The sequence below is a fragment of the Oncorhynchus keta genome, chromosome 10 (assembly GCF_023373465.1).
Source record: "Oncorhynchus keta strain PuntledgeMale-10-30-2019 chromosome 10, Oket_V2, whole genome shotgun sequence".
Classification (NCBI taxonomy): Eukaryota; Metazoa; Chordata; class Actinopteri; order Salmoniformes; family Salmonidae; genus Oncorhynchus; species Oncorhynchus keta.
This window is the reverse complement of record NC_068430.1, coordinates 43,286,868-43,309,196: the sequence shown is the minus strand read 5'-3', so window position 1 is coordinate 43,309,196 and position 22,329 is coordinate 43,286,868. Positions and strand designations below refer to the sequence as shown.

The window sequence follows — 22,329 nt, the reverse complement described above, 5'->3', positions numbered from 1 at the left end:
TACTTTTGTATATATAGTGCAGATGAATAATAGCATAGTACGTTATGATTGCATTCAGAACTGATCACAGTAATAGTAATTGGTGCTCACCAGTGTAGTACCCTGACATTGGGTGAGGTAAGGAGATGAGATGTTTAATCATATCTGCTAGGCGGAGTAGAGGTAACAAGTGAACACTGTTCCAAAGTCCATTACAGAGTAAAGACATGCTGGGAGACAGTGGATGTCCCAAATGGCACCCTGTTCCCTATATAGTTCACTACTTTTGACCAGAGTCCCATGGGCCCTAGTCAAAAGTAGTGCACTTTGAAGGGAATAGGGTGCAATTTGGGACTCTGAGAGAGGCTGTTTAGCATCAGGACAGCCTGTGTGAATAGAGGTTAAACACACCATCTTAGCTGTAAGTAGAATAAGGTCTTAATGCTGTAATGCTTTCGTAGGCCAGATTGCTTGATCAGTTGTTATCATTGTGTGTGTGTGTGTGTGTGTGTGTGTGTGTGTGTGTGTGTGTGTGTGTGTGTGTGTGTGTGTGTGTGTGTGTGTGTGTGTGTGTGTGTGTGTGTGTGTGTGTGTGTGTGTGTGTGTGTGTGTGTGTGTATTGAGGACGGAGGAGAACCCAAGCCATGTGCCATATTCTTACGTGTTGTTGCTTAGAATCATTTCACGAGTAGGGTTGCAAAACTACCAGTAATTTACCAAAGTTACCGCAATCTTCAGTAATTTCTTAGTTATTTCCGGCAATCCTATGTTTAAATTTCAATATTTTTGTCCATATTGTCCGTGATTTTATAGTTCAACAGAAAATAGCCTTATTAATAAGGTTGATGTTCGTGCCCCCTTCCTAAATCTAATTAGCATAAAACAAAAATCTCCATAAAAATATGTCAGTTTAAGCTGGAGATATCAGTTGGATGCGTCTCAATCCACCGCATCCGCCTATGTAACACTTCCGAAAATCGGTCTTCTCACAAAATCGTCTGAACGGTTTGGCCTAGAAAAACTTTTATTATGACCCCTCCATGGAGAGATGAGAGTCTCAAGAACACGATGGTGCTCTAGGACGTCCACAGGCCTCACAAGTCTCATTTGAATATCCCCAATGTACCAGTTGTCAATGTACCAGTTGAAAAAAATGTGGTTAGACAGTATATATGGAAACTGTTTAGTGACAAAATAAATTAACAAATGTTTCCTGATCAAAACATTTTTTGACTCATTTTTGATACTTCAAGGGGTCTTAAAATTCTAAATCAAATAGAAAAATTATCTTAGGTATGACCGTCTTTAAAAAAAAAATGCATATAGCGTATGTCACGCCCTGATCTGTTTCACCTGTCCTTGTGCTTGTCTCCACCCCCTCCAGGTGTTGCTTATTATCCCCGTTGTATTTACCCCTGTGTTTCCTGTCTCTCTGTGCCAGTTCGTCTTGTTTGTCAAGTCAACCACCGGTTTTGTGTATCGGCTCCTGCTTTTCCCAGTCTCTCTTTTCTCGCCCTCCTGGTCTTGACCCTTGACTGTCCTGACTCTGAGCCCACCTGCCTGACCACCCTGACCTCGAGCCTGCCTGTCATCTTGTACCGTTTGGACTCTGACCTGGTTTATGAACTCTCACCTGTACCTGACCTGCCTTTTGCTTACCCCTTTTGCTATAATATATATCGGAGCTCAACCATCTGCCTTTTGTGTCTGCATTTGGGTCTCGCCTTGTGCCCTTATAGCTTAGTAGTACCTCCCCAGCTTTGTCATTACATTTTTTATTTTAAAATCATATTATTTAATTATTTTATATATTTTACATGTGATAAGGCCACACAGAGGGACATAAATAAGCACAGATACCTGTGATAATCTGAAGTTCCAAAAAAAAAATGCCATTAGATATCATCTTGTAAAATTCCCCCAAAAACTTGAAAGCTACAAAAATTCTAGTAGTTTACTGGTAACATCTGCAACCCTAATCATGAGTAACATGCTTACTTGCACACACATAACTTAAAATTGTTTAAGTATACAACAGTTTTTCATCAATCTCTATGCCTCAGGTCACACAGTCCTCAATTTATGACAAATCCGAACTTGAGTTGGCTCAATTTGCCCGAAAGCTCTCTGTACCCAAAGTAGCAAATGTTTCATTGTTCACATTGTTCAACTGAAGGTTGTGTCACTTTCGTATCAATGATGCATGTATACTTCATTCAGAAGAACCATATAACCTTGAGACTGAGAGAAATGATTTGTGCTCTGCCTTTGAGCCATTTGGCTTTTAGCCGCCAGTGCTATTATGCTACTAAACTGTAGACAGAGTTGCCATGCTATTTATATTGTACTATCCCTTTCATCTAAGATGTAACTTACTCATGCATGTATCCAGAAGGATTTGGTATCACATTTGTTACTTTGACCACCACCAGCCAAGTCAATTTACCAGAAATGGTGGGTCAACAGTGTGTTTGTGTGTGTGATCTCCCCTTGGCTATTAATTTTAAAAAAAAACATATTTTTTTACACCTATATGATTTTTTGATGAAATCCTATGTATATGTGTGTGTCTTTGCAGAGAATGCATGCAACGTACAATGAATGCTGTAAAAGATAGGCCAATATACAAAATGTTATTATAATGACACTTTGTTTGATGTCTTAATAACACACCCTCAGGGGCTTTAAGCTAGCTGTAACATTACATTTTCACCCCTCAACACATCTTCATTCCTCACACAAATTGAATTCTGTTTTAGGGGTGGGGATCGGTAGATAGGTGCTATAATTCAGTGGAGGTGGTGAAAGTGAATTAGCATGTAAATTGATTAATTCCCTCTTCTCTTCTACCCTCCACCTCTAACAATGGAGGGGATGCATCTTATCACGCTGACACAAGGCAATAGATTATGCTCCTGAAAGCTGTGTTAGTGGAAAAATAGGCCAGCTCTCCCTCACTGTTAAAGAGGGAATCCACATTTGAAACAACAATGGCTTTGGTTAACAGCTGAGGGACGGGCCTGGAGAAATGTTATTTGTTAAAGAGCTTTTGATGCAAGGACCATCCAATTTCAAAAAATGTATAGCTGTAATCATATATTGAGACTATAGTTTTGTGTACATTTACAATGTTTACAAATATAGGAGAAAAACAAGCTTATATTTTAGGTTTTGATGGGGTACGACAGTTGAACTAAGCTCATGAGGCATTTACTAATTCTATTCTTCAAGAATCAATGAGTATATATCATCAATTTATATGTCCAAAAATGGATGTAGCAACTGCAGGTTTGTTCCTTGAAAATATCAATCTTATTTTTCTTATTAAAACCATAACGTTTCATTTCACATTTTAGTCATATAGCAGATGCTCTTTATCCAGAGCGACTTATAGGAGCAATTAGGGTTACAGTGCATTCAGAAAGTATTCAGCCCCGTTGACATTTTCCACATTTTGTTACGTTACAGCCTTATTCTAAAATCAATTAAATTTGTTTTTTTACCTCAATAATCTACACACAATAATAACAACCCGATAATGACACAGTGAAAACGGGTCCTTCTGTAGCTCAGTTGGTAGAGCATGGCGCTTGTAACGCCAGGGTAGTGGGTTCGATCCCCAGGACCACCCATACGTAGAATGTAATGCACACATGACTGTAAGTCGCTTTGGATAAAAGCGTCTGCTAAATTGCATATTATTATTATTATTATTTTTTTTTTTGTGCAAATGTATTAGAAATAAAAACAGATACCTTATTTACATAAGTATTCAGACCCTTTGCTATGAGACTTGAAATTGAGCTCAGGTGCATCCTGTTTCCATTGATCATCCTTGAGATGTTTAGATTGGAGTACACCTGTGGTAAAATTTATTGATTGGACATGATTTGGAAAGGCACACACTTGTGTACTGTATAAGGTCCCACAGTTGGCAGTGCATATCAGAGCAAAAACCAAGCCATTCAGGTTGAAGGAATTGTTCTATAGAACTCCGATACAGGATTGTGTCGAGGGTACCAAAAAAGGATACCACATTTTTTTTTGCAGCATTGAAGGTCCCCAAGAACACAGTGACCTCCATCATTCTTAAATGGGAGAAGTTAGGAACCACCAAGATTGTTCCTAGAGCTGGCCGCCCGGCCAAACTGAGCAATCGGGGGAGAAAGGCCTTGGTCAGGGAAGTGACCAAGAACCCGATGGTCACTCTGACAGAGCTCCATAGGTCCTCTGTGGAGATGGTAGAAGCTTCCAGAAGGACAAACCTCTATGCAGCACTCCACCAATCAGGCCTTTGTAGTAGAGTGGCCAGACTGAAGCCTGAAGTAAAAGGCACATGACAGCCCGCTTGGAGATTGCCAAAAGGCACCTAAAGGACTCTCACACCATGAGAAACTAGATTCTCTGGTCTGATGAAACCAAGATTGAACTCTTTGGCCTGAATGCCAAGCGTCACATCTGGAGGAAACCTGCCACCTTCCCTACGGTGAAGCATGGTGGTGGCAGCATCATGCTGTGGGGATGTTTTTCAGTGGCTCTCAGCAGAGGGTTCTACATGGAACCCCAAAGTGTTCTTCTCGGGACCAAAAAGGGTTCTTCAAAGGGTTCTCCTATGGGGATAGCCCAAAGAACCCTTTTAGATTCTAGATTTTTTTCTAAGACTTGAAAGTTTATTGTAATATATACTTGCTGTTCACTATTAACTCATGAATTCCTTCACTTGTTTTTCAGGATAACTGATTTAGGTCATCTGAAAAGGAGGCTGTACCTATCCACGGTTCATAAAGAGTTCTCTGCTACACCCTTGCATGCAAGGATACCTTTCGGTCTGAAACGCAACGTTGTGAGTATTGCCCTCGCCTCCACCACTAACATAAGTACAATATATCGAGGTTGCTTGTGACTTAAGAAAGTTCTGCAAATTTCTACCAGTTCGAAAGATACTATCCCAGCTTACAATTCTAGGGAGAGAGAACATTTTAGTAATGTTATCTGTAATGTTCTCCTGATGTTTGACTGTCCAGATTTCCGTTAGTTCTAGGAACATTCTATCGATGTCAGCAAAAAGCCTTATGAGACCCTATTTAGAACGTTTTGGTGTTAGGACAATTCCTGAATATCAAACATAACTTACCGAGAACGTGGTTACCGTGTTCTCAGAATATTCAATATTAGCGTTCAAGACATGTTTCATGGGACGTTGCAAGAACATTTGCGTGTCCTGTTTTCTGAGTGTTCTGAGAATATTCTATCAACTTCACACCAAACATACACAGAACATGGTTGCCATGTTCTTAGAATATAAGATATTTATGTTTTAGACACATTTCACGGGAGGTTGCAAGAACATTTGTGTTTTCACTTTTCTGAGGGTTCTGAGAATCATCAACATCACACCAAACATACACAGAACATGGTGCCATGTTCTCCAAATATAAGATAACATTGCAAGAGCATTCCTGTGTTCAAAGACATTTAAAACATAGGACATTCTGTTATGGTCCCCTGGAGGTTTTAGTTTAGTTCCCGGGTTGTTCCGGGTGACTTCCCCAAATACGTTTTTCAGGATGTCGCCTGATGGTCCCAAAGAAACGTTCCCCCCCAAAAAAAAATTCTGAAGGTCCCCCAGTTGAAAAAATTAATGGGAGTATATATTTTACCAGGTATATATTGTACCAGTCAAAGGTTTGGACACATTCAAGGGTTTTTCTTTATTTTTACTATTTTCTACATTCTAGAACAATAGTGAAGACATCAAAACTATGAAATAACACATTTGGAATCACGTAGTAACCAAAAAAGTGTTAAACAATCTAAATATATTTTATATTCTTCAAAGTAGCCACCCTTTGCCTCCATGACACTCTTGGCATTCTCTCAACCAGCTTCACCTTGAATGCTTTTTCAACAGTCTTGAAGGAGTTCCCACATACTGTATGCTGACCACTTCATATGCTGAGCACTTGTTGGCTGCTTTTCATTCACTCTGCAGTCCAACTCATCCTAAACCATCTCAATTGGGTTTAGTGATTGTGGAGGCCAGGTCATCTGATGCAGCACTCCATCACTTTCCTTCTTGGTCAAATAGCCCTTACACAGCCTGGAGATGTGTTGGGTCATTGTCCTGTTGTAAAACAAATGATAGTCCCACTGAGTGCAGACCAGATGTAATGGTGTATCACTGCAGAATGCTGTGGTAGCCATGATGGTTAAGTGTGCTTTGAATTCTAAATAAATCACTGACAGTGTCACCAGCAAAGCACCCCACACCATCACACCTCCTCCTCCATGCTTCACGGTGGGAACCACACATGCAGAAATAATCTGTTCACCTACTCTGCGTCTCACAAAGATACAGCAGTTGGAACCAAAAATCTCAAATTTTGACTCATCAGACCAAAGGATAGATTTGGTGTCCTTTAGTAGTGGTTTCTTTGCAGCAATTCAACCACGAAGGACTGATTCACACAGTCTCCTCTTGATGTTTAGATGTGTCTGTTACTTGAACTCTGTGAACCATTTATTTGGGCTACAATTTCTGAGGCTGGAAACTCTAATGAACGTATCCTCTGCAGCAGAGGTAACATCATAGCGCTTGGTTTTTGCGACTGCACTTGAAGAAACATTCAAAGTACTTGAATATTTCCGGATTGAATGACCGTCCTGTCTTAAAGTCATGATGGACTGTCGTTTCTCAGAATCTTTCCTATATCTCTAAGGATAGACACTTCAGAACAAACTTCTTTTAGATTTTTAGGGGGTCTATGTGTTGTTTCTTATTGTATCTGTCTCTTTCTTATTCAATGCGTTTGTATGGGCTAATAGCAGTAAGGCCAAATAAATATTTTTTTCAAATTCATTTTTGATACTTCAAGGGGTCTTAAGAATTCAAAATCAAATAGAATAATTATCTTTGGTATGACCTTTTTATTCTATATAGTTTAGTAGAACAATCACAGTAAGGTACTTAATTGTTACCCACAAATTATTTGATATTGAGATGAAAACATCTGCATTGGACCTGTAAAGAAATGTTCTCTAAAGTTATGGGAGCATTTGATGTTAGCTGGGATATTGCTTCAACAAACTTTTAAAAACAGGGACAAGGAGGAGAGCTGTCAACTGTTTAAATTGCTTTAGATAGTCTGAACAAAACCATTTCCTTCTCTTCCCTCTTTTCTCATCTCTAGTGGTGCAACATGTGCATCGACCTTGTGTCATTCACCAGTGAGCTGTTTAAAGGTGCAGGGTTCTTATCCCTGGATGGAATCACTGTCTCTGCCAGCTGTAAGTTACGGAGAATCTTCACCATGAAGACTGAGCCTGCAGGGGCTTCTGATGGAGGTAAGCCATTCAGTCACTCAGTCAGTCATTCAGTCACACCAAAACACTCTATAAACACTCCATCATGGCAAGACATGTCTTCTTAATTTTTGTCCATTCCATGGATATTAAACTGTACAATTTTATTCTCATGATCATTAGGCCTTTTTGAAAATTGATGCTTGGCCTACCATGATAGGTTGCTTTGTGAATAGCCTCTTCCTATATGATGAATCAATGATACACCCCAGGGTGAGTCCAACCTCACACCTCCATCCCTCACAGAGCATCATGTGTGTGTGTGTGTGTGTGTGTGTGTGTGTGTGTGTGTGTGTGTGTGTGTGTGTGTGTGTGTGTGTGTGTGTGTGTGTGTGTGTGTGTGTGTGTGTGTGTGTGTGTGTGTGTGTGTGTGTGTGCGTGTGTTTGTATGTGTGTGTGTGTGTGTGTGTGTGTGTGTGTGTGTGTGTGTGTGTGTGTGTGTGTGTGTGTGTGTGTGTGTGTGTGTGTGTGTGTGTGCCAGTTCATCTGGAAAATGGATAGGACTGGATTTTTAAATGTTTTAATGAATTATAATGCAAAACGCTTATTTTCTCTTCCTTGAGAAAGCCAATACCTCCATGATTATGTTTTCAGCTAGATCACTTTTGGTTTATTCATTCTCTTGTTTCATGCGTAGTTTTTTGTTATTGTTTTCCCTCTGTAGACCTATATATTGGTGTAAATGGTCCCATGGACTCGATCCCTCGGAGCTGCCAGTTTCCCCCTGACGTCCACCAGGTGATCCAGGTAAAGAACATGGAGAGGCTGAGACTGGCAGACCTGAAGACTTGCCCTCACAACTCTGAGTCTGGTGGGTGAGACAACACATCTATGAAGTAAATAGATAAAGAACCTACATCCCTTCTGTGAGGTGTTGGATACAAGTAAAAAAGAAAGTTGCACACTCAAAATCACGTGTGGGTGTGACTTTCTTCATTTGAGAGAACAAATGCTGCGCTCTGTGTTTATTTCTAATCCCCCTCTTTGGGGTGGAACAAGCATCAGCGTTATGGTTGGGATAGAGCTTGAGATCTTGTTCACCTGAGTTATTGAGTGTCAATAGCTAACCAAGTGATTGTCCAATAATAGTAACAATAACCTAGAAATACAAAACAATCAAATCAAGTCCAGTATTTATTTTCATCAAACAGTTCAAGGCTACGTCCATTTTGTTCCGTCTTTGACCAAGAAACAAATAATAATTCAGTTCAATTAATTTCCATATAAGCCAGACTTTTCCATTTGTTTCAAACAGACACCAGTAATTCTCTGAAATTGGTTTACCCTTTCTGGCTCCTTCTGTTTTTGTTTCCCTGATTGGATATGCTTCATGACTGGCTAAACTCAGCCTCAGACCCCCACATCTAACCAAAGTAAACATAGTCCCATAGTTGCAAACACTTTTCCATTTATTGAAAGCAGCATATTGCAAATCTTTATCTTTGAAATGTAAAATGTGTTTTGTTTGTCAATATGTCCATAACATGTTTAAACACAAATAAGCAGTCGAATATGGATTGTGCTTTTCCAGACACTTTTGTTGCATGTAATCAGATAGTTTGCTTGTCTCTCATGGTTTACATAATAATCTGTCAGTTCAGTAATCTCCTGTTGATTCCTGAGCTGCTATCACAGATGGTATGTAAAGTCTAATAGAGTTTCTGAGGGATTAAATACATAAAGACAGGGCCTTAAAGGCATACCCAGGAAGACAGCATCATCAGAGTACAGCAATGCCCAATGGGATTTTGTGGCTTTACATAACCATCCCTATAACTTTGAAAGGCGGTCAAAGTTCCATTGTTGTTGTTTTGTGTACATTTCTGTTGTTGTTTTGTGGTTGAAAGCAATGAAAATCCAGAACAGGCAGTAAGTAGTACTTTAAAGGACTTGCATTTATTCTCACCGAAAAGCTGCCACTCTGCTGCAGGCGGCACAGTGTGATTGTTGCACTCTAAAACCCAGGTGGCCTTTGGAATTTGGCTCGCACATCACCCCGCACCTGTACACCCAGAGAGAGAGAACAGCAATTATATGTGTTTATGAGGGAGAAAGACATGCGCCAGTGATTCAGGAGCCCCACTCTGCTCCCCTACAGACAGACAGTACCTCTGTGGCCTTTTTATCAGCGCATATTTATTTGTTCTGACAGCTGTCTCCAGCATGTTGAGTCACTTGGCCGTGCCATTAGAAATGAACAGTAATCACATGCACACACACACACTTGGACGCATGCATATACACACACACACACACACACACACACACACACACACACACACACACACACACACACACACACACACACACACACACACACACACACACACACACACACACACACTTGGACGCATGCATACACACATGCACACACACACTTGGACGCATGCATATACACACACACACACACACATACACACACACACACACACACACACACACACACACACACACACTTGGACGCATGCATATACACACACACACACACACACACACACACACACACACACACACACACACACACACACACACACACACACACACACACACACACACCAAGAGAGAGAGACACACATACAATGCACACACTCGTGCATGCACACACCGTTCGTTTTCTTGTAAATTAGTTCTCATAATTGGTTGGTCTAGTTATTAGCATAACATGCCTAATAATGATTAAAAGGGATTGCTATTAAAGTAGACATGCAATCTAATTGTGTAAAAATGACTGTTGATAATTACTGTTTCTTGAGTTTAGTACATTCGTCAGCCAAACAGCAAATTAAAAGATGAAACATTTATAGAGATTTTTTGTTGTTGTTGAGAGAGAGAACAGTTGAACCAATTGCATGCTTGGTTTTGTCTTTTCGACAATGGTGTGACCTTGTCTTTAGGTTCATCCAATTATCACTAGGCACTTTGCTATGGAAAAGTGTAGGCGGGTTGTTCCCTTTTGGGAAGTGTGGTGAAGAAAACCTTTATTTCCCCTAATTTTAACATTCTGTCATGACGAGCTTTTATGTTCAACTTTTACAAAAAAAAAAACAATCTCAAGAGGTTATTATTATTATTATTATTTATTTGTTATATGGTGAGTGCCTATTAAGTGCCAAAGAAAGTAACGGTGTTGAACGTAACAGAGTTGACGATTTCATCTTAAATCAGCCATAAATCCCCATGTGACAGGGGGAATGGAAGTTTGTTTTATGCAGCAATTAGGGGCAATTGAATGCAAGCTTCACAAAAACAAAAAAATATTGTGAAAAAATTATTGCCTGTCTATTTATAGGAAACGAGGTTGGCGTGTAATGCTCGACCCACTCAGTTTTCCACCACAAAACCAGACAATTGCAAAAAAAAAGTAGAACCAGCTCACCCGCTTTCACTATTAGATTTGACATTTTTTGACATTCCAGTCATTTAGCAGACCCTTTTATCCAGATCGACCTACAGTAGTGAGTGCATACATTTTCATACTGGTTCCCTGTGAGTATCTAACCCTCAACGCTGGTGTTGCAAGTGCCATGCTCTACCAAGTGAGTGAGGACTGATGTTTAATGTTTCTTTTGAAAAATCCTTTTTAAATAGGAATAGTTTCACCATTATTAAAATGAGTTGTTTTTTTAAACTTAAAATAAATCAATAATCATCTTAAATAAATAATAATCTTCAGAAACTACTGTATCAGAGCAACAAAATTACAAGGGGTATACAAAAATCAGATTTATTGAATTTTCCATATGGTCTATATTAAAGAACACTTCATTTAATATAACAGGCGATTAAAATCCAATATTGGTGCATCATTTCTACTTAAAATATCAAAAGGATGCAAAAGGGACTCATGTTGTGGAACGACCCAGTCCTGTAAGTTGTGGTGTTTCAAACCAATCAGACTCAAGCTTCTGCATTTATATAAAGGAAGCTATGGTGCTTATTTCCCACTCCCAATATTTCTCTGATTAGTTATACCACAGTTTATATAACATAGCTACAGTTGAAGTCAGAAGTTTACATGCACCTTAGCCAAATACATTTAAACTCACAATTCCTAGTAATAATTCCCTGTCTTAGGCCTGTTAGGATCACCACTTTATTTTAAGAATGTAAAATGTCAGAATAATAGTAGAAAGAATGATTTATTTCAGCTTTTATTTCTTTCATCACATTCCCAGTGAGTCAGAAGTTTACATACACTCAATTAGTATTTAGTAGCTTTGACTTTAACTGGTTTAACTTGGGTCAAATGTTTCGGGTAGCCTTCCCCAACAATAAGTTGAGTGAATTTTGGCCCATTCCTCCTGACAGAGCTGGTGTAACTGAGTCAGGTTTGTAGGCCTGCTTGCTCGCACACGCTTTTTCAGTTCTGCCCACATATTGTCCATAGGATTGAGGTCAGGGCTTTGTGATGGCCACTCCAATACCTTGACTTTGTTGTCCTTAAGCCATTTTGCCACAACTTTGGAAGTATGCTTGGGGTCATTTTCTATTTGGAAGACCCACTTGCAACCAAGATTTAACTTCCTGACAGATGTCTTGAGATGTTGCTTCAATATATCACATAATTTTCCTGCGTCATGATGCCATCTATTTTGTGAAGTGCACCAGTCCCTCCTGCAGCAAAGCACCCCCACAACATGATGCTGCCACCCCGTGCTTCACGGTTGGGATGGTGTTCTTCGGCTTGCAAGCCTCCCCCTTTTCCTCCAAACATAACAATGGTCATTATGGCCAAACAGTTCTATTTTTGTTTCATTAGACCAGAGGACATTTCTCCAAAAAGTATGATCTTTGTTCCCATGTGCAGTTGCAAACCGTAGTCTGGCTTTTTTTGTAGCGGTTTTGGAGCAGTGGCTCATTCCTTGCTGAGTAGCCTTTCAGGTTATGTCGATATAGGACTTGTTTTACTGTGGATATAGATAATTGTGTACCTGTTTCTTCCAGCATCTTCACAAGGTCCTTTGCTGTTGTTCTGGGATTGATTAGCACTTTTCGCACCGAAGTATGTTCATCTCTAGGAGATAGAACGCGTCTCCTTCCTGAGCGGTAGGACAGCTGCGTGGTCCCATGGTGTTTATACTTGCATACTATTGTTTGTACAGATGAAAGTGGTACCTTCAGCCGTTTGGAAATTGCTCCCCAGGATGAACCAGACTTGTGGAGGTCTACAATTTTTTTTCTGAGGTCTTGGCTGATTTCTTTTGAGTTTCCCATGATGTCAAGCAAAGAGGCACTGAGTTTGAAGGTATGCCTTGAAATACATCCACAGGTACGCCTCCAATTGACTCAAATTATGTAAATTAGCCTATCACATGACATCACATGACATCATTTTCTGGAACGTTCCAAGCTGTTTAAAGGCACAGTCAACTAAGTGCATGTAAACTTCTGACCCACTGGAATTGTGATACAGTGAATTATAAGTGAAATAATCTGTCTATAAACAGTTGTTGGAAAAAATGATTGTGTCATGCACAAAGTAGATGTCCTAACCAACTTGCCAAAACTACAGTTTGTTAACAAGAAATTTGTGGAGTGGTTGAAAATTTGTTTTAATGACTCCAACCAAAGTCTATGTAAACTTCCGACTTCAACTCTGTCCATTTTTTAATCAATCTTGGTTGAGAGGGGTGTAATTTTGTTTGTAAATGAATTATGTGCAGAGGGGAGCTAGTATGCCACTGTAATATCAAGCTCAAATCCATATGTTAAATCAGCTGGAATCTATTTGCAATGTCAGGATATCACTGCCTTTTTACATAGGCAGCGTTTGTCTCTTGCTGTGTTATTCTTAGCCTCGGGTAATATTAATGAAACACAAATAAGTGCAAAGTGGTGACAGTGCGAGTAACAGTTTAATAGTAATAGGCTGATATGCTACATTAAGCCTATGTGTAATGTGTTTGAGCTGGTTACTTGAAAATTACACTAAACAGCCAGACATCGCTGTTTATCACTATCACAGTCACGATCACTATCTATTTCCCCAGTATTACATTGAAAGAGATGATCCTATGCGTTGTAAACATTGATAACAAATGAGTTTCCAAATGATCCGTTTATTTTTGTACCTTCCAGATCAGTCAGGCAGTGGCAGGGTAGCCAGTGCTGCTCGAGGCCCCAAGTTCCAGCCGGACGCCTCCCACATCGCATTTGGGTCGAGGGTTTTAGGACCCCCTCCACTGACCGGAAGGAAGAATAGTGGACTCTCAGAGGGACAGGGACAGGACGGGAGGACACAGGACGGGAGGACACACCGGAGCATGAATATGGTAATACTCCCTTGAGAAGGGAGCTTGCTGTCCAAACATGGGTGGATTTCATATATAAATATATTGCATGGGAGTGTTAGAGTCTCTCTTTTGAATACCCACATGAACACATTTATCATACAATGTGACTATTGCATTTACCAATAGTGTGAAAATAAGTTTTGGGAGGAGCTGTTGTTATTTTATTGTACCTCTGGCCCACTCTCCAAACATAGATATCACATCCACAAAGAGACCTTTGTGAATAGTATTTGAGGAATTCCTGCTTTTGTTTTCTCTTTTTCTCCAATAGTTTGATGATGATAAGAATCAACGGATGTTGTCTTGAGGCACCGGAAGTTATTTGGGTCTTTGACGCATTCTGAACTATTTCTGTATTATTATGCGCCTGTCATATCTCCCATCATTGGAAAGCCTGTGTCTCCTAGGACTCCCGAGAGAGATACGCTCTGTGATCCTCTTTTGTTGGTTTTTGCTTTTCTGTTTCTGCCTTTAGTGCTCTGATTTGATGTATGTTTTATAATATGTTTTTATACCTCTCTCTCTCTCTCTCGCAATTCAATTCAAAGGCCGTCATTGAAAATAAGAATGTGTTCTTAACTGACTTGCCTGGTTAAATAAAGGTCAAATTAAAAATAAATTAAAAATGTTTAAAAATGGCTTCATTGGCATGGGAAACATATGTTTACATTGTAAATAGTAAGCATTACACTCACAAAAGTTTAAAAGGAATAGATACATTTATGGCTATGTACAGTGTTGTAACGACGTGCAAATAGCAAGTACAAACGGGAAAATAAATAAACATAATGTTGCCCTTTTATTGGGGCAACAGGTTGCCAATCTTGTTCTCTCTCTCTCTCTCTCTCTCTCCTTCTTTCTCTCTGTCACAGGGGTCTGTATCTGGTGCAAGAACAAATAGAACAGCTGCTTCAGAGAGACATCAGGATCATGGAGACTGGAGCGAAAAACAACCTGGTCCCAGTAGCCAGAAGAATGACTCCGTTTATGAGCTGGCAGGTAAGGACAACACTCTGTCTGTCGTCTGTTCCAGACAACGTCAAGTAAAAATGCCATAGACATTTACATTCAACTGAAATGCTCAAATCAACCTACAACATTGTTTTACATGTCGATGTTAGGTAACCTTGTTGAACGGGATGTTAGGACAATACTTTTAGAACATAATATTTGAAATTGTTCAAGCTTAGAGAGATGTGGCCGCAGCCATATTGAAACAGCGTAATAGGAATGGTAGAGCGTCCGCGCGCCTACTTTACTCATGGCCTTTGGTATCCGTTCAGCGAGCAAGGTCTAGCTGTGTTAAACATTACAGTAGTTTTGACATGTGCATCTGATCATACTGTGTTTGCCAGCAAGCTAGCTAACAGCAAACAAGGTTAGTAAGCTAGCCAACTGCATGGTAATGAAGTCACTTTTGCAGATCGTGTACACTATGCATGAAACGGTATTCAATATGGTTTGCAGTGAGGGACTTGCACTTCAAACCCAGTAGAGGCTAGCAAGCTAGCTGGGCCAGAAACAGCTGGCTAGAAAAAGGAGTATTGAAGCTAGCTAGGTGTCTGATCTAAAAGATTTAGCAACAGACATGTCGGGTTGTTAACAGTGTCCACTCGTATTAAATCAATTGCAGCTATTTGTAAGATTTATGAGACCAAATTATGTTACCAATGTCCATAGTGAAATCCATAATCCATAGTAAAATCCTGCTCTGTAGCAAGCTGTTCCGATAACGACACTAGCATGCAAAATATCCATCAAGGATAGCTGAGCATACCGTGGTTTTGGACTAGCTGGCTATGATAGCCCACAACGCACAGTATAATTTTTTGGTCAATTTATCATGCTATATTGCCTAGTTTAGCGATCATCAACTAGATTCAGCCACAGCCAATTATTTTCTTAAGCAGATGGTCAGGGGGCCATAACATAATTACAAATAATCTGTAAACTGCAGATTGACCGCAAGAAGCACAAACGGATATAATATTTAACTAAAACAGAATCATTTCAAACATTGCTTACATTTGTATACGATCGCATACTGTATATCTCTATATTATGTGTGGGAATACATTGGAACAGATTTCCAAAATTAAAATCACTCTTGTTTTATGTTCAACAAGAAAAAATATATTTTTTTAAATAAATGTTTTCTTACATTTTTGCTCAGAAAACTAAAATTAATAAAATCACCCACGGGCCAAATTCGTCCAGTGGGCCGCTAGTTGGGGAACCCTGACCTAGCTAGTCTATAACAGGAGATCCTTCTAAAAAGGCACTTATATGAAAATATTGTCAATGAGGCTACTAACATGCTGTTACGACTTCTAGGAGTTGTGGGTGCGGAGTCAGGCGCAGAGAGCAGAGGGTAAAGGACAACTGTATTTATTCCAGAGAAAAGTAGGTCACCTGGCGCATACAATGTCCGGCCCAAAAACAGGACACAAACAGTCCGGAGAAATACAAAAATATCACATCCACAAAACGAACAGAGAAACAAGCCTGCACAAAAGCCGGCGGGCCTACTGGGTTTAAATAACCGACAATCAAAACCTAAACACAAAACAGGTGCAACTAATCAGACACAACTAAATGAAACAGATAAGGGGTTCGGTGGCAGCTCGTAGGCCGGCGACGACGAGCGCCGAGCGCCGCCCGAACAGGAAGAGCAACAGGAACGAACATCTTCGGCGGGATTCGTGACACATGCATTGTAATCAGGGCTGCCTGTCAGATGAACCAATCAAGTGATGTCGTTGATGACACATTATCAACATGGCAACACACAGCCCTTTTTTTAATTTAACCTTTATTTAACTAGTCAGTTAAGAACAAATATTTTTTTACAATGACAGCCTACACCGGCCAAATTGTTTGCCATCCTATGGGACTCCCAATCACGGCCGGTTGTGATACAGCCTGGATTCAAACCAAGGTGTCTGTGGTGACGCCTCTAGCACTGATGCAGTGCCTTAGACCGCTGCACCACTCGGGAGCCCGAGTAGTCAAATGATTTTCAATCATTTTAACATAAATAAGAGTTTTTCAGCAGTTTTAAGGGTAGGAACATGCTTCTTTATCACATTTGGTTATCGAAATCACCTTAATTTACTCAAATGTTTCAGTTCATTTTTAATACTTTTGTCGCTAAGCAGACACTCTTAACCAGAGTGATTTACAGTGCAATCATCTTAAAGTAGCTAGGTGAGACAACTATATATCACAGTCATAGTAAGCATGAGGGTGCTGTGGGATTAATCAAGATTTCTTTTGATGAGGTTGGTTTTCAGACGTTTTCAGACGATAGGGCTTCCAGATGTCTGTCGGTGTGGATCCCACACTGTAGTGTCGACTGTTATCATTAGCATCAGCAAATCTCAAATCGTTGTAGCAGAAATTCAAGCATGAACTGAGAGTTTTTTTATAGGCCATGAATAATGTGCATGCCACACCACTACAGAAACCCTACATTCATTCCACAGTGTGCTTCCCACACTGACCAATAGTCACAGACATGACTTGGAAATTGTGATTTGGGAAAATCTGAAAAACAACTTCCTCCTTAGTTTTGCCTAGCTTGCTTTATTCAGCCCAGTTTGTCGAATTACTGCTCCCCTAAGAGAAGTTAAATCAGTGTATATTTAATGTACTTTCAACAGCTGTCCTTTTCCACCAAGCTAACTAACCATAAACACTGGTTCATTAGTACAATGGTATGACAGAATCATTGACTCCCCAACGTTCATCATAGTTATGGTTTCCCTTCTCAATCTGAGTGCGTAATTTAAATATTACATAAGTATGTCTGGTTAGCATGCTCCTTTATGTGATAGTAATTCAGCCGCACACTGACTCTATACACTCACTGACCTAAATTCTAATATATTAGACTTGGTAATGCAGTACGTTTGAAGTGTGATGGAGTGTATAAGAAGATCATTAAAATATCTAGCTTTAGTTGTGCATAGCTATCTTTATTTAGTCTGCTGCACTCGCTATTGATGGATTGGATGGAGCTCGTTTTCTGAAATACTTTTTATTGAGAAAGAAAGATGGTTTTACTGTGGCATACTATTCAGTACTCCGTAAGCTGTTCCGCTAGCCATTAACAAACTGTTATCTGCTCAGGTTCTAAAGTTGCGTTATGTGTTTGTCAGGCTATTATTGTGACTCGTGTTTTGAATGTAACCTCATTGTGTAATGTACAGGGAAGCCAGGGAGCCTGCAGCCGCGACCACCTAAAGACAGAGCGTCATCAGACAAGGCGGGGTCCAGGAAGCTACGGGTACACAGTGCAGGGAAGGAGAAATTGGCGCCTGGCTCAGGTGAGCTGTGTATGTATTATGAAAGCTTTAGAGAGCCTGTCTGTGTGAAATGGATTGTGTGTCTAAGTGTGAAGTGTGTGAAGTGTGATGGTCTTAGGGTAGATGTTCTCTTTTCTGTTGTAAATGGACCCATAGACGCTGGACTTAGCCACCATGGAGACAGGAACCAACAACTTTTGACCCCCAGTGAGACGAGTGGAGACCAAACAGAAGGTCAGACACTTCTCTAAACTGACACACTTTTAAAAAATGGATACAGCCGGGCTCCGGCTAGTGCTTCTGTTTCTGATTTGGGAGTGAAGTGAAGACACTTTAACCCCTTTATCCAGTTCCTACTCCAGAGCAGACATCCAACCATCACAATCTGGAGCTACAGTATGTGGCAGATGGCTTATCTGGCATGACACTTCCAAGGATGGTTCTTACCAAGATTTACTTCCATCTACCTCAATTAATTGGCAAGTTTGGCCAACTTTAGCCATTAGTATATTTGCCTCAGTAGTTTCCAGCTACAGTAATAATACCCAGCTTCTGAAGTCTCACCCATTTCTACACATTGCTAAGGCTATGAAATACTTGTCAGTTTTTTTGTTAACCCCCCCACCCCAGCCACACTAAATGCACACTTTTTTTTGCTCTAAGCACATTTATGGGCTGTTCCCATCTCCAAAAGCCTGGAGCTGTCCCTGTGCAGTGCATGAGGCAGCACTGCAGCCCTCCCCTTTTACTCTCAGTCTAAGTGCAGTACGTTCATTAATGGTAATGGCACATTAAATAAGAGTCAGAGGGGGAAGTCCTGTGGGTTTGGCTCAGGGTCTTCCACACAGCAGCACAATTAGAAAAGGTGATTATAGTGTTGAGACAAAAGTGCGCTGAATGTTCATAGACACTTCATACCGCTGAACTACTAGGCTGCATCCCAAATGACACACTATTTCCTGTATGGTAAGTAGCCTTGCGCGAGCCAGAATGGCTCATAGGAGCAGGAGTCAGTAGCTTGAGGCAGCTTGATTTACAAGTACACCCCTTGGACAGGACAATAGTCTATCACAGGGACTTTACTCCCAAGCAGAGAAGCATCAAATCAAATTCAACAAAAAATATATTTTTATTTCAACTTTATTTAACCAGGGATGCCAGTTGGGAACAAGTTCTCATTTACAACTGCGACCTGGCCAAGATAAAGCAAAGCAGTGCGACAAATACAACAACACCGAGTTACACATAAACAAACGTACAGTCAATAACACAAAAGAAAATACAAATAGAAAAATCTGGATATGGACACTTACCACGCTGCGCATTGGTCCGATCTTTCCTTCTCCTCCTCAGAAGAGGAGGAAAACCGTTACACTGTGTACAGGTACAGGTACAGGTACAGTGATTGGTAAGCTGCTCTGACAGCTGATGCTTATAGTTAGACAGGGAGATATAAGACTCCAGCTTCAGAGATTTTTGCAATTCCTTCCAGTTATTGACAGCAGAAAACTGGAAGGAAAGGCAGCCAAAAGAAGTGTTGACTTTGGGGATGACCAGTGCAATATACCTGTTGGAGTGCATGCTACGTGTGGGTGTTGCTATGGTGACCAGTGAGCTGAGATAAGGGGGGGGGGGACTTTACCTAGCAAAGACTTATAGATGACCTGGTGCCAGTGGGTTTGGCGACGGATATGTAGTGAGGGCCAGGCAACGAGAGCATACAGGTCGCAGTGGTGGGTAGTATATGGGACTTTGGTGATAAAACGGATGGCACTGTCTACATCCAGTTTGCTGAATGGAGTGTTGGGGGCTATTTTGTAAATGACATCGTCAAAGTTAAGGATCGGTAGGATAGTCAGTTTTACGAGGGTATGTTTGGTGGCATGAGTGAAGGAGGCTTTGTCACGAAATAGGAAGCCGATTCTAGATTTAATTTTGGATTGGAGATGCTTAATGTGAGTCTGGAAGGAGAGTCTACAGTCTGACTGTAGTTGTACAGTTGTTGTCCACATATTCTAGGTCATAAAAATGTTATTTGCCGAATACAACAGGCCTTACTGTGAAATTCTTACTTACAAGCCCTTAATCAACAATGCAGTTCATGGAAAATAGTTATATATTTACTAAATAAATGAAAGTATAAAATAAAAAGTACATAACAATAATGAGGCCAAATGCAGGGGCTATCGGTACAGAGTCAATGTGCAGGTGGTACAGGATAGTTGAGGTAATTTGAACATGTAGGTAGGAGTAAAGTGACTATGCGTAGATAATAAACAGCGTGTAGCAGCAGTGTAAAAAGGGGGAGGCGCTCCGGTACTGCTTGCCGTGCGATAACAGAGAGAATAGTCTAAGACTTGGGTGACTGGAGTCTATGACAATTTTTTGGGCCTTCCTCTGACACCGCCTAGTATATAAAGTTGAAGTGGGAAGTTTACATACACTTGGGTTGGAGTCATTAAAACTAGTTTTTCAACCACTCCACAAATTTCTTGTTAACAAACTGTAGTTTTGGCAAGTCGGTTAGGACATCTACTTTGTGCATGACACAAGTAATTTTTCCAACAAGTGTTTATAGACAGATTATTTCACTTATAACTCACTGTAACACAATTCCAGTGGGTCAGAGGTTTACATACACTAAGTTGACTGGGCCTTTAAACAGCTTGGGAAATTCCAGAAAATTATGTCATGGCTTTGGAAGCTTCTGATAGGCTAATTGACATCATTTGAGTCAATTGGAGGTGTACCTGTAGATGTATTCCAAGGCCTACCTTCAAACTCAGTGCCTCTTTGCTTGACATCTTGGGAAAATGAAAAGAAATCAGCCAAGACCAAAAAAATGTTGTACCTCCACAAGTCTGGTTCATCCCTGAGAGCAATTTCCTAATACCTGAAGGTGCCATGTTCATCTGTACAAACAATAGTACACAAGTATAAACACCATTGAATCATACAGCCATCATACCACTCAGGAAGGAGACCCCTTCTGTCTCCTAGAGATGAACGTACTTTGGTGCGAAAAGTGCAAATCAATCCCAGAACAACAGCAAAGAACCTTGTGAAGATGCTGTAGGAAACAGGTACAAAAGTATCTATATCCACAGTAAAACAAGTCCTACATCGACATAACCTGAAAGGACGCTCAGTAAGGAAGAATCAACTGCTCCAAACCGCCATTAAAAAACAGACTACGGTTTGCAACTGCATATGGGGACAAAGAAGAAATGTCCTCTGGTCTGATGAAACAAAAATAGAACTGTTTGGCCAAAATTACCATTGTTATGTTTGGAGGAAAAAGGGGGAGGCTTGCAAGCCGAAGAACACCATCCCAACCGTGAAGCACATGGGTGCAGTATCATCTGGTGGGGGTGCTTTGCTGCAGGAGGGACTGGTGCACTTCACAAAATAGATGGCTTCATGAGGGAGGAAAATTATATTGAAGCAACATCTTAAGAAATCAGTCAGGAAGTTAAAGCTTGGTCGCAAATGGGTCTTCCAAATGAACAATGACTCCAAGCACACTTCCAAAGTTGTGGCAAAATGGCCTAAGGACAATAAAGTCAAGGTATTGGAGTGGCCATCACAAAGCCCTGACCTCAATCCTATAGAATATTTGTGGGCGGAACTGAAAACGTGTGTGTGAGCAAGGAGGCCTGCAAACCTGACTCAGTTACACCAGCTCTGTCAGGAGGAATGGGCCAAAATTCACCCAACTTATTGTGGGAAGCTTGTGGAACGCTACCCAAACTGTTTGACCCAAGTTAAACTATTAAAGGCAATGCTACCAAATACTAATTGAGTATATGTAAACTTCTGACCCACTGGGAATGTGATGAAATAAATAAAAGCTGAAATAAATAATTATCTTTGCTATCATTCTGACACTACACATTCTTAAAATAATGTGGTGATCCTAACAGACCTAAGACAGAACATTTTTACTACTACTAAATGTCAGGAATTGTGAAAAATTTTGATTAAATGTATTTGGCCAAGGTATATGGAAACTTCCGACTTCAACTGTAGGGCCTGGATGGCAGGAAGCTTGGCACCACTGATGTATTGTGCCGTACACCCTACCCTCTGTAGCGCCTTGCGGGCAGATGCCAAGCAGTTGCCATACCGGGCGGTGATGCAACCGGTCAGGATGCTCTCGATGGTGCACCTTTTTGAGGATCTGAGGACACATGCCAAGTATTTTCAGTATCCTGAGGAATAGATGTTGTCGTGCCCTCTTCACGACAGTTTTGGTGTGTTTCAACCATGATAGGTCCTTAGTTATGTGGAAACCAAGGAATTTGAAACTCTCAACCCGCTCCACTACAGCCCTGTCGATGTAAATGAGGGCCTGTTCAGCCTTCCTTTTCTTGTAGTCCACGATCACC

At 40.5% G+C, this 22,329-nt stretch overlaps 1 protein-coding gene across 3 annotated transcripts in view; it reads left to right on the top strand.

Moving 5' to 3' along the window:
- The window catches only part of cfap20dc (CFAP20 domain containing), a 60,054-nt gene that overhangs the window by 5,467 nt on the left and 32,258 nt on the right, over positions 1-22,329 (top strand). For 2 of the 3 annotated variants that reach the window (XM_035778278.2, XM_035778280.2), the window contains exons 5-11: positions 4,711-4,822; positions 7,170-7,323; positions 8,006-8,152; positions 13,420-13,613; positions 14,507-14,633; positions 17,846-17,962; positions 18,098-18,175. In XM_035778278.2, the coding sequence (XP_035634171.1) occupies positions 4,711-4,822; positions 7,170-7,323; positions 8,006-8,152; positions 13,420-13,613; positions 14,507-14,633; positions 17,846-17,962; positions 18,098-18,175 (929 nt within the window). The remainder of the gene's footprint in view (positions 1-4,710; positions 4,823-7,169; positions 7,324-8,005; positions 8,153-13,419; positions 13,614-14,506; positions 14,634-17,845; positions 17,963-18,097; positions 18,176-22,329) is intronic. The other variant, XM_035778279.2, reaches the window with a different exon arrangement.